The sequence below is a fragment of the Acinonyx jubatus genome, chromosome C2 (assembly GCF_027475565.1).
Source record: "Acinonyx jubatus isolate Ajub_Pintada_27869175 chromosome C2, VMU_Ajub_asm_v1.0, whole genome shotgun sequence".
In the NCBI taxonomy this organism is placed as follows: domain Eukaryota; kingdom Metazoa; phylum Chordata; class Mammalia; order Carnivora; family Felidae; genus Acinonyx; species Acinonyx jubatus.
Genome location: NC_069384.1, coordinates 77,228,203 through 77,240,806, shown reverse-complemented (window position 1 = coordinate 77,240,806; position 12,604 = coordinate 77,228,203). Strand labels below are relative to the sequence as shown.

The 12,604-nt window shown below is 42.9% G+C and overlaps 1 protein-coding gene across 1 annotated transcript in view; it reads right to left on the bottom strand.

Annotated features, from left to right (window-relative positions):
- Window positions 1-10,667, bottom strand: part of LOC128315385 (uncharacterized) — a 153,268-nt gene extending 142,601 nt beyond the window's left edge. Inside the window, 4 exon segments of the mRNA XM_053221901.1 lie at window positions 8,526-9,068; window positions 9,071-9,542; window positions 9,545-10,093; window positions 10,095-10,667. Coding sequence (XP_053077876.1) covers window positions 8,526-9,068; window positions 9,071-9,542; window positions 9,545-10,093; window positions 10,095-10,631 — 2,101 coding nt within the window. The 5' untranslated portion in view covers window positions 10,632-10,667.
- Window positions 10,668-12,604: the final 1,937 nt, after the last annotated feature.

The window sequence follows — 12,604 nt, the reverse complement described above, 5'->3', positions numbered from 1 at the left end:
GGTACCTTCTGGCAGTGTGAATAGATGCACATTTAACTTTCCACATATTCTTATTTTGTAAGAGGAATGATTGGATTTGGGCATGAAATCAGTGTGGTGGAACAGAGTAAGCTTAATCCTAGAAATTTTAAGGCTGGAAAGGGTTTTAGAGGTCACCATGTTCAACCCTTTTACAAATGAAGAAAATATCATTCCAGGTGTAGATATTGCCCTGCTCAAACAACACAGCTATTCAACAAAGCCAGAAAAACATAAGTTGAAACTGTACTTTCAATAGTGTCAAGATTAGGAGAGTCAAAGAAAGACAGAGGAACTGTTCTAGATTGAAAGAAACAAAACAAAACAACAACAAAAAAGATTAAAGACAACAGGTAATCCTAGGTTGGATTTTTTTGCAATAAAGACATTGCTGGAACAATTGGGTGGAAGCTGAATGGGATTTGATGATTACATGTCATAATGAATTAATGTTCATTTCCCAACTTCAATGACTGTACCATGGTTGTGTGTGTGTGTGTGTGTGTGTGTGTGTGTGTGTGTGTGCGTGTACATATATATATATATATAGAGAGAGAGAGAGAGAGAGAGAGAGAGAACATTTTTGAGTTATAAGCTAAAGTATTCAGGGGGTGTGGCCTTACGTGAGCAACACCCTTTCTAATGGTTCAGGGGGAAAAAATCTGAAGTACTCTCCCAACTATTCTTTTAAGTTTGAAATTATTTTAAAAAATAACAAACACACAAAAAAAGAAAGAAAATTCTTTTTATTTTTTAAATTTAAAAAATGTTTATTTTTATTTATTTTGAGCAGGGGAGAGAGTGAGCAGGGGAGAGAGTGGCAGAGAGAGAGAGAGAGAGAGAGAGAGAGAGAGAACGAAAAAAGACAACCCTAAGCAGGCTTTGCACTGTTAGTGCAGAGCCCAACATGGGGCTTGATCCCACAAACCACGAGATCATGACCTGAGCAGAAATCAAGAGCCGATTACTTAGCTGACTGAGCCACACAGGTGCCCCTCATTTTTATTTTTTTAAGCATTTTATTCCTAAATACTCTCCACACATAATTAGGGCTCAAATTCACAACCCTGAGATCAAGATTTGCACACTCCATCCACTGAGCCAGCCAGGTGCCCCAGAAAATGCTTTGAAATATGAATCTCCTCTCTTGGAACAATAAAGAAAGATATGTCCAAAGACACCTTGGGTTTACTCACTCTATATCAGCCCTTTGAACTTCCATACTTGCAACTTTCCATTTACAGCCATTAGAGAATCAAAATGTCTTTCTTCAAGACAATATCTCAGACTGGGACATTTTTTTCATTGCTTCTCGTTGGCATCTCATAACCATAATGGAATAACAACTCATTAAAGTACATCTTTACATAGATCAAAAGCTATTTTATTAAATTATGCCAATGCTATTGGTTTTAAGGGTCTTAGGTCTTCTTAAATCCAGTGTAGTCCCTCCTTCCCACATTCTATTTTTTTTAAGTTTTGTTTATTTAAATAATCTCTATACTCCACGTGGGGCTCAAATGCACAATCTCTATACTCCATGTGGGGCTCAAATTAAGACCAAGAGTCATGTGTTCTTCTGACTGAGCCAGCCTGTCACCCTTCCCATATTCTGTTTTTATGTCATTTCTTTGGAATAAATCCAGGTCAGTTCTTCTGAAGAATGTCCCTCATTCTGGATTTATTTGATTTGTTTCACGTAGGATCATGTAATATTTTCCTTTCTCTGTCTCATTGCCTGTGAAGATATGAGTGATATGAAACCCATCTCTTAGGGTACAAAGCTTATTCAGTAACTCTAGCTTGGTTTGGTAGTTCAGTGACCACATATTTTCAAGCTCTATCCTAATTGTAGCTCAGAACAGCTGCCTACCGTAATATAATTTGAAGGAATGGATAAAAATATTTCTTCAGAATTCTTTAAATCCCATAAAAATTAATGCCTTAGTGGGATGATAGTGATAGTAGCATAGATTTTCAATCTTGTTACTCCTTCACACAAAACAGAGCACCTAGAGAGTAAAACCAAAATAGTTAAAACACACACACACAAAACATGAACAAATGCTAAAATGCACCAACAACCAACCAATGTGTGAATCTCTCAGTGGGTGGCAACAGAGAGAATCTATTTGACATATGTAAAAAGAAGAAAATTTCACAAAAGACTATGAGTATTTATTGTAGTCATATTGCCAATTTGAAAATAGCACTGAAAGTGGGAGGGGTTTACCTAGTGTGTAATGTGGATTTCAAGCAAGGAGACTGTGCTAAGGAAGATCAGAAGGGGCTGGAGCAGTCTAGCCCCCTGTGAATTTGTAAACTATCCAGGCATCCTTTCTAGGACATAGCCTTACATAAGAGAGAGGGGAGATCACAGAGAATAAATGACAATCAAAACTGAACAAGATAGGGACGGGGAGACCAAAGAATGAAAAGAAGCAGATAAATGTAGGGAGGGAATCAGAATGGAGAAGTCTCAGGAGCTTGCCAATACTAGTTTTCAAAGACTGCAAGAAAACAATAGAAAATCTGACTAACATCAAATATTTTGACACCAATGCCTTATGCCAAAAGAAAATTGGTAGTGTATTTATAATACTAAAGAAAATATAAGCCAAATATTTTATATCTAGCACAACTGACTTTCACTTTAAAAAGGCAAACACAAAGTTATCAATATTTAAAAACTCAGGAAATATTTTTCCCATGAACACATTCTGAGGGATCACTAGAGAACAAGCTTCAGAAAGTCAAAATGACTAGAGACATTGTCATAAAGTCTGGGCTTGACTATTAAATAGTTACTAAGAGATCCAAGGCTAAATGATTTGAAGGGAAAGCATTTGGTAGGTAATGGTCATGTGTTCAGACACAGTAGATACGGAATAACCATTAAAAATGGGAAGAGAATGGCTAAGAGCATAAGCAAATCGTGTTTACCTGTCCTCAGTAATTACATTGTGGTATAGCATTAGTATTGTTATTCTGAGGCTATTATGGGTGTAATAAAGGAAAAAAAAAACAGAGATGGATATACTATTTCTAACAGTTCCCATGTCATTGAGAATCAGGATTCTCCTTTTGGAAAGAAGGAGGTGTAGACATAATACAAAAGAGGATAAGTAAAAACTTTGTAATCCCAAATTTGAATTGCAAGTATCAGTACAATCTCACGAGGTCATTTGTTTCAAATACATGTATGTTTCCTAGTTCTTTCCATTGAAGAGACCTAGAAACAATGTCCAAATGAAGTAGTATTGAACCTTACTAGTACCCAGAATGTTGAAATGCAATTTTCCACTAAAAGAGACTAGGAATTTTTAGAGAGATGACTACTTCCAGGTCTGGAGCCAGAAATATAAAAGATGAGCTTAGAATATTCTATCATAACATAAAAGCCATTTCATGCCAAAATTAGGAATAAAATTTGGGTCTAATAACTCCAGTCCTTTAAGCATCTTCCAGGCACCATATTTAGCTACTACATTGGGACCATGAACTTCCTCTCTAGGACTTGCCTAGATTACATACAAGTCTTTGTTTAGATGATCTTTCAGTTTCTAACCTTTCTGGTTCATAATTATGGCTTATTTTATGGCAAGGACACCTGTTCCTTGGGATCGAGACTCTAATCCATTACAAGCTCCCTTCATATTAGCAGCAGTAATATCCAGCCCCTATCTGCTTGGGATGGATCCAAACAGGTGTCTTAGAGGCAAAAGTCCCCTAATCACATTACAAAATGCTTTGCCATGTGGTAATGTCCATTAATGAAATCCTTCTTGAATTGGGGCATGATAGATGCCAAGGGAGGATCTCTTTCAATAGGAGATTTGAAAAGCTATTCTTGTTTCTTTTTGCTTTATGCATTAATCAATCAATTACTTTAATAAACTGGATTCAACACCTACTATGAGCCAAAGCCTACCATGCCAGGCTGTGAAGAGACAGCAGAAATTACAACATATTTGGCCCAACACTGAGAAGTTGATGACCTCTTCATCCTGACCATGATAGGAAAGCTCATAAGGTGAGCAGAGTTTATCCAAGGCTGATGATATGCAGAGCAGGGACGATCTATGAGGAGTCTCATAGGAATATAGCTCCAAAATTGGAACTGAAGACCAGCATTTATCCCCTTGATACAGGCAGAAAGACCCTATTTTTTAAGGATTGCGACCCCCTCACTCATGTGAAGGCATGGAGTAAACAACGTGGATGGAAGGGAAGCAGTTGCTCATTGCATGCATTTTTAATCCTTTCATTATATTTAAAGATACGCTAGACAAAATCAGTATATTTAGCACAATGTAAGAGTGTCAAATTCCTGTAAACTGAGTCATATTTTCGTAGGCTTTTGAACAACTGCCATGCTCATTCCACATTGATGCTTTTGTTCCTGCTGGATCCCTAGTGTGTAGTCATTTGACCTTTTGTATCTTTCCCAATATGAGTCCTCACAGAGTAACCTCTAACAGTTTTAATGATCCACTCAAATCTGGTGTTTCCTATATTTAATGCTATCTCTTCAATTAAAAGTAAGAACATGAAGTATATATGTGTCCTTGGAATGGGGTAGATAATAAATGACAATAATTATTTAAGTAATGGTCAGTGTGTTTAAGGAAATCCTTTTAGAAATAATCTTACTTTGTGTCTTTACATAAAAACAAAAAAAAATATGTGTCTGTTTCACTAGCCAATATTTAATTTTATGTCATGTTTCTTCAAAATGAGGAGTGCCAATTCCCTCATGCAAATTGTAAGCACAAAACTTATCATCCAACTATCACCCCTCTACATTTTGTTAAACCATGTAAAAGATGTGTTAGTACTACTCACATCAAAACTTCTTTCTTATTTCCTTCTGTTTTCTTTCATGATAGAGTAAGGATCTTGTTTGGTTTCTCTCTTTTGGCAGACAGCAGTAAATTTTAAACAAATAATAATAATCTGAGGGCTATATCTTATATTTACCTGGTTCAAGATCTTTTCACACACAAAAAAAGAGTACTTAAATTCTTTAGAAATGGATGACCAAATGTCTCATTTTTTGTCTCAACACACTACTAATTATTTTAACATCTTTTCAACAAGTCAGGCTTTATGTCAATACCTAGTTGGGTACTTTGTTTAATAATGATGATGATGATGGTGATGGTGATGATGATGATGATGATGGACCTTCTTAGTTGAATAATTATTATCAATAAGAGTCTGTCATTGGTTAAAGCCAAGTAAGACAAGGTTATCCTATTCCATACCTCTACTGAATTTAATAAACAATGTCAGCTTGTTGAAAATAAAAGAGAATCGGAAATAATAATGGATATTTAGTGTTTGACCAACCTTCCGCCCACCACTTTTGAAAATGCTTCTGGGTATAGTTTCTATTAACAGATATAATTACATTTCCTTTTTTCCCCCTTCAGTGTAAGTTGGAGACTTTGGCTTCATTAAAAAACATTGTTAACATTTCTTCAGGTGTAATAGGATGTGTAATATAATATTCTTTAAATACTAGGAAAATCTTATATTGTGTGACTGAAAGTTTACATACTTGATGTCACATTTTCTGTGCCCGTTTGTAGCTTGCTCTTTTCCCCAGCATTATGATTGGCTCTATTTTCATAGTGAGTGTTTCCATAATGACCGAAGTCCCTTTCTCAAGGTTTGGGAGTGGAGCACAGTATCCAAACCTGAAGCATTAATGGAATTCTGCTTTCCCTTCCCAGTTGATTAGTCCATGAGTGGTGTGACCAATTGGAATCAGTTGTTTTAATTTGAGTAGGCTCCGTGCCTCTGTGGTGGCAGAGAAGAGAAATGTGACCTGCCGTTTGCCAGCAGCCACATTTGTAACAAACTGGAAGGGTGTTGTGAACTGAATGCATAGGACAGTGATTGGAAAGAGGAAAAATATACTCGCAGTGCTCAAGTCCTTGGTCCCAGGACCTCATGTCTGAGGGTGTCTGCTTCTCCCACAGTTTGATGATGTGATACATGCTCCTTTGGATTCTGCTTGGCTTGTGTTGGGTTTCTGTCACCAGCAATCAGGTTTCTTGACTAATGAATAATAAATGTTTTTCTTTCTCATGAGAGAGGGAAAGAGAGAGAGAGAGAGAAAGAGAGAGAGAGAGAGAGAGAGAACTAGTATTTGTTGAGGACCTACTATGTGATCTTCATTGTACAATGATCATTGTGCATCATTTCAAGTTATTCTTAAGCAGTGCTTTGAGATAAATATTTTTATTTAAAATTAAGAAATTTGTAGCTGAGACACAGAGAATGGAAAAATTTTCTTAAGCCAATGAGCTAATACATGTCAGAGCCAGGATTCACATATAGGCTTTTCTGACTTGGGAATCTATGCTGCTATGCTATTATATCATGATAATTGGAAGGTAAGCCAATATCAAATGCCAATTGCTGAGTAAAGCAGTGAGATTTAGTGAAGAGATGTTATGTGGTCAGGGAATTCCATCTCCACTCTTTCCCTTACTGGCTAGGTGACCCTGGAGAGGCAAAACTCTGATTATCTTCCTTGACCTATAGCAGTTTATCTTATGCAAAGATCATATTATATATCCACCATTTGACTCATATAAACTGATTGTTTTCCAAACATGAAATGGATTTCCAGAGAGCTTTCCATAATCCCTGGCTCTGCATCCAGGGCCAAATTTTTGCCACATGTTGGGGAAGGGCTAATTGACCTATTCAGGGACTCAGCCCCCCAAATCCAATTCACAATTGATAGAGAACACAATTCCTAATCAATAAGTATTTACCTAAAATATCTACGTAACCCACTGGTTAGCGGTAGGTTTTTGAAACCTATTATTTGCAAAGTTCTTTTGGTGTCAATAGGTTAAATCCCAATAATCCTTTATTTAGTGTACATCAAAAGTAATATGGTAGTGCTTCATTATGAAATTTCATGATATTGTTTGGCTCATATGTTATAGGTTAAAATAGACTTTCCAGAACATCATAACTTCCTACAATAGATTCTGAGGTAAAATTTAACCTTCAGGCAAGGTTTGGTCCCACCCAACAACATAGGAAAAGTCTCAAAGTATTTTAACTCTTAAAAAAAAGAAGTTACTGTTATGCCCAGAATTCGTGATCCCCAAAGACCACTAGGGAGCCGAGTCCGATGCAAAAGCAAAGAGCCTTTATTCGAGCTAGCTCGAGCTCAATCCCCTACCTGCACCGACTCAGCGGTGAGATACCAGGGAAAGAGAGCGAGTTTCAAAAGGACAAAGGTTTTATTGGGGCCTGGGGGCAGTTGGTGAGGTAATGGCTATGGCCTCAGCCGATTGGCTGGGGAAGGGTAGAGTCCTGTTAGGCAGGTGGGGGGGGGGGGTTACTCAAGGGGAGGAGGTGTGGTCAAGGTGAAGGACACAGAACAAGATGGAGTCGGCTGGCATAGGCCCGCCCTTCATTCCCCCCTTGTCATGTAGCTTAGGGACCCAATCATGGGACCGGCTGCATTTATGGTGACAAGGGGAACAGAGTTTGGAGGTTTACGCAAAGTTCTGGGGAACCAAGTGTCCCTGGGGTGGCTCTGGGACGTCTGATTAAGTATTGTCCCCGAGCTGGTGTCTATGATCTGCCAGGTGATGTTTTGGGGGGCGTGGGGACTCCCGGCAGCATGAGCAATGACAAGCAGAGTTAACAGAGTTACCAATATTAGGTAGGTCAAATGCGCTGTAGCTTGAGCTTGAGCGGGTTGTGTTGGTCCTGACTGATGGCCCATCGCGTGACAACATCCTTCCGGATCGAGGAGGGGTCCGCTGGCTGAGCGTGGGTGTGATGGACCCAGGTCGCGATGCCGTCTACCTTGAGAGCGGTGGGGGTTGTCAACACCACGATGTAGGGTCCCTTCCAGCGCGGCTCAAGAGTCTCTCGGTGGTGCCTCTTGACGTAGACCCAGTCTCCTGGCCTGTACTGATGAGGTGTCGGGATCGGGCCAGCCTCGTAGATGGCACGGAGGCGCAGCCAAATGTCCTCGTGCGCCCTCTGGAGCCCGCTCAAGGAAAGAAAAAGTTCTTGATCTTTAAACTCAGCAATAAGTTCAGCTCGAAGGCTGGGAATAACAGGGGGTGGCCTGCCAAACATGATCTCATAGGGAGTAAAACCCAGAGTGTAAGGAGTGTTTCTAACCCGGTAAAGGGCGTACGGTAGGAGAGTCACCCAGTCCCCGCTAGTCTCCATGGTTAATTTGGTAAGGGTCTCTTTTAGGGTTCTATTCATTCTTTCTACCTGTCCTGAGCTCTGGGGCCTATAAGCACAATGTAATTTCCAGTTTGCCCCCACCGCCTTGGCTACTGCCTGTGTTACCTGCGAGATAAAAGCTGGTCCATTGTCTGATCCTACCATGGCAGGAAAACCATACCTGAGTAAGATGTCTTCTAGTAGCTTCTTAGCCACCGTCTGAGCCGTTTCATGCTTGGTTGGGTAGGCCTCCACCCAGCCAGAGAAGGTGTCTGTAAATACCAGGTCCTCGTGTAGAGCCTCGTCGAAGATGGTGGGTGAATTTTTGAATCCCTGAGGTAGCTGTGTCCAGGTGAGTTGCCCACTGTAGCCCTCCTCCGGATCATGCCACTCAAAGGCGAACAAGGGTTGGCTCTGGGGTGCCAACGGCAGACTGAAGAAGGCGTCCTTTAAATCTAGTACAGTATACCAGACCCTGGAGGGCGCCAAGGAGCTCAAGAGAGTATATGGGTTGGGAACAGTTGGGTGTATGTCCGCAACCCTCTTATTTACTTCCCGGAGGTCTTGTACCGGTCGGTAGTCATTTGTGTGAGGCTTTTTGACCGGCAGTAAGGGGGTGTTCCAGGCAGACTGGCAAGGAACTAGTACCCCTAGGCTTCGTAGTCTCCGGATGTGTGGCTGGATCCCCTTCCAGGCCTCCTGAGACATGGGGTATTGTTTGATCCTTACCGGACTCTCTCCTGGCTTGAGCTCTACCAGGACTGGGGTCCTGTGAGCGGCTAGTCCCATCCCCCCTGTCTCTGCCCAAACCGAGGGGAATTCTCGTAGCCGTCTATATTATCCTCTCTCAGGAGCGCCTCCTGGTGGAGGAGGTATTCATCCTCCAGTTTCATGGTCAGGACCTGGATGGGGTGGCCCTTGCCATCGGTGACCTGAGGCCCCCCTTGTCTGAAAGTTATCTGAGCTCCAATCTTGGTCAGTAAGTCCCGTCCTAACAGCGGGTAGGGGCATTCTGGTATTACCATAAAGGAGTGGGATACCCGGCCCGTTCCCAAATCTACTGTTCTTCGGGTAGTCCATGAATACTGGCTCATACCAGTTGCCCCTTGTACCCAGGACTTCTTGCTGGCTAGTTTTCCTTGTGGGGTGCGGAGGACCGAATGTTGTGCTCCGGTGTCGACAAGGAAGTCAATAGGGGTTCCCTCCACTTTAAGAGTTACCCTGGGTTTGGGGAGAGGGTCCGAACCCTGACTCCCCTAATCACTTAGTTCATCCAGCTCTAGGACTTTACTCGATCAGTCTTGCTTCCCTTCCCGCCGGCTCTTTTTGGACAATCTCGGGCCCAATGCCCTATCTCCTTGCAGTATGCGCACTGATCCTTCTGCAGCCTCTGCTTCCCCCCCTTGGTGCTTTTACCTTTTCTTGTGTCGTCTGCCAGCTGCCGGAGACGGCGGTCTCGTTCCTCGAGGAAGTCAGCAGTGGTAGCTAGTAGTATTCTGGCCAGGCCTCGAGTCTGCTTACTGCTGGCAGCCGCCATGGCGCGAGCCTGCTTGTCCTCAGGAGGCTCCCGGTTATTATATACCTTTTCGGCTACCACCAGTAAGTCCTGCAGACTTTTTTCTCCTAGTCTATCTATTTTCTGTAATTTTCTCCTAATGTCTATGGCCGATTGGTTTACAAAGGCCATGAGAACAGCTGCCTTGCTTTCCGGAGCCTCTGGATCCATGGGGGTATACGTACGGAATGCCTCCATGATCCGTTCTAAAAAGGCAGCTGGAGATTCATCTTTTCCCTGTTGTACATTTCCTACCTTGGCCAAATTGGTTGGCTTTCTAGCAGCCATTCGGAGACCCCCCCATTAGAGTCTGGCGGTAGACCCGGAGCCTCTCCTTACCTTCTGCCGTGTTGAAATCGCACTGGGGCCAAGTTAAGGGGAAGGAGGCATCTATCTGAGCCTGGTTGGTGGTGGGATTCCCATCTGCGCCTGGAACTAGTTTTCGGGCCCCACTGAGGATTCTTTCTCTTTCTTCAGTCGTGAACAGGACCTGCAAAAGCTGCTGGCAATCATCCCACGTGGGCTGATGGGTAAAAAGAACAGAGTCTAATAAATCAATAAGCCCTGCTGGTTTCTCGGAAAACTTAGGATTCTGAGCTTTCCAATTGTAGAGGTCACTAGTGGCTAAAGGCCAATAGTGATGGGGCTGATTCCCCTCTGCGTCTGGGGGTCCGGTGGCTCGCAGGGGCAGAATAGTGGAGTCAGCGGTGGAGGCGGATTGCCCCCTCTGAGCCCTTTGTCTGGTAAAGGGCGGGCTTCCCCCTGGAGCATTTCCGCCTCCCGCTCTCGGAACAGCGTCTGCCTCCCCTGGAGGGGGAGGATGGTGTTCTTCCAGCATCCTAGAGGGGTTATACGGGGGAGGAAAAATTAATTCTTCTTCAGTACCCCCCTGTAGGACAGGGTAGAGGGTGCTGAAGGCTGGGTAAGACTTTTCCTCTTCTCTGTCTCCTGCAAAGCAAGAATGGGTTTTGGCTCCGGAGGGAGCAGGGTTAGGAAGGGCTTAAGCCAAGAGGGTGGGTCTTCTACAAGGTCCTGCCAAGTGATAATGTAAGGGAGCTGATCAAGATGGCCCGCCTTAGGCTGAGAGATGATACTCCTGACTCGGTGGATGGTAGGGAGGTCTAAGGTCCCCTCTGGTGGCCATCCGACATTGAAAGTTGGCCACTCGCTAGAACAAAAAAACTGCAACCGACCCTTTCGGACTTCCACACTGAGGTTGTTAGCTCTTCCCCTCACATCCTTAAAGTGATCAATCATAATACTTAGAGGAGTAGTCTGAGTCTGTCCCATAACGTCCGTCCAGCAAGTCCACAGAACAAAACAGAGAAACACAAAAACAGACAAACAGAGGGCCCCTAGAAAGTCTTCCAACTCCATGGAAGCAAAACTGCAAGCTAGCTTAGACCTTTGAGGGGATTCCATGTCCCTCCAAAACTGATGAGGGGATTCCACATCCCTCCAAAGACGACGGCCTCACGCCGACAAGCGGGAGCGACCCGCCTCGTCTCAGACCTTTGAGGGGATTCCACGTCCCTCCAGAAGGGAGAATCAGAACGTCTTCCGAAACTCCCGGCCCGTGGTCCTCCAGTGCGTCCACTTAGACCGCGTTGGGCACTACCAGAATTCCAGAAATGAGCTCACACAGAAAAGACAGAACAAACAGACACTAACCGTGGCCAGTCAGGCTCTCCGGGTCGGGGGTCCCTCGGGGTCTTGGGGATCCTGGGCCGAGCCCCCAAATGTTATGCCCAGAATTCGTGATCCCCAAAGACCACTAGGGAGCCGAGTCCGATGCAAAAGCAAAGAGCCTTTATTCGAGCTAGCTCGAGCTCAATCCCCTACCTGCACCAACTCAGCGGTGAGATACCAGGGAAAGAGAGCGAGTTTCAAAAGGACAAAGGTTTTATTGGGGCCTGGGGGCAGTTGGTGAGGTAATGGCTATGGCCTCAGCCGATTGGCTGGGGAAGGGTCGAGTCCTGTTAGGCAGGTGAGGGGGGGGGTTACTCAAGGGGAGGAGGTGTGGTCAAGGTGAAGGACACAGAACAAGATGGAGTCCTCTGGCGTAGGCCCGCCCTTCAGTTACACTAACTGAAAAGAAAAATGTGTGTGTGTGTGTGTGTGTGTGTGTGCGCGCGCGCGTGTGTTTTCAAAGAACTGCTGTTTGAGTACTTTGTAGGTGTAGTCAGGTTTTTCACACATCCCACATTCACCTAGAATTTAAGAGTGAATATTAATATTTATTCTTTTCTTCTACTATAAATACTGTGTTTTGAGAGTTGGGATTGGCTGAGCTTTTATAGATTCTCTTTTTAATGCATTTGAATATTTTGATCATGGCAGATTTTCTCTTGCTGACATGATTGTGTTGACACGTACAGGCCTGCATGAAGAAGAAACTATGAAGGTGGTTAAACTCAAGCAACTGGCTAGTTACTTATTATGAAAACTGATGCATTGACTGAACTTTAAAATTTAACTTCTGTCTCTTCCCAGATTTGTGACAAAAAGCAAAAAGGACGTTTTAAATGCCTATCACTTTCTACAGGAAAACAATGTCTTAGGTCAAAATTGTTACTGCCATCCCTTATGTGTAAAAACTCAACAGAATCTCACACTCCAGGAAACATCACTTTCATCCTGTAGAGTTGCACAGAAAAATAAATCCATGCTATTTTTATTTTATAAGATATTTTTTTTTCATATCTCTTTGAATTCTTAAAAGTTTTCACTGGAAGGTATTATGCTATCCCACAGTACTAATACCTAGCTAGACATGTTCACCAATACTATAGATGAAATATTTCAACTCCA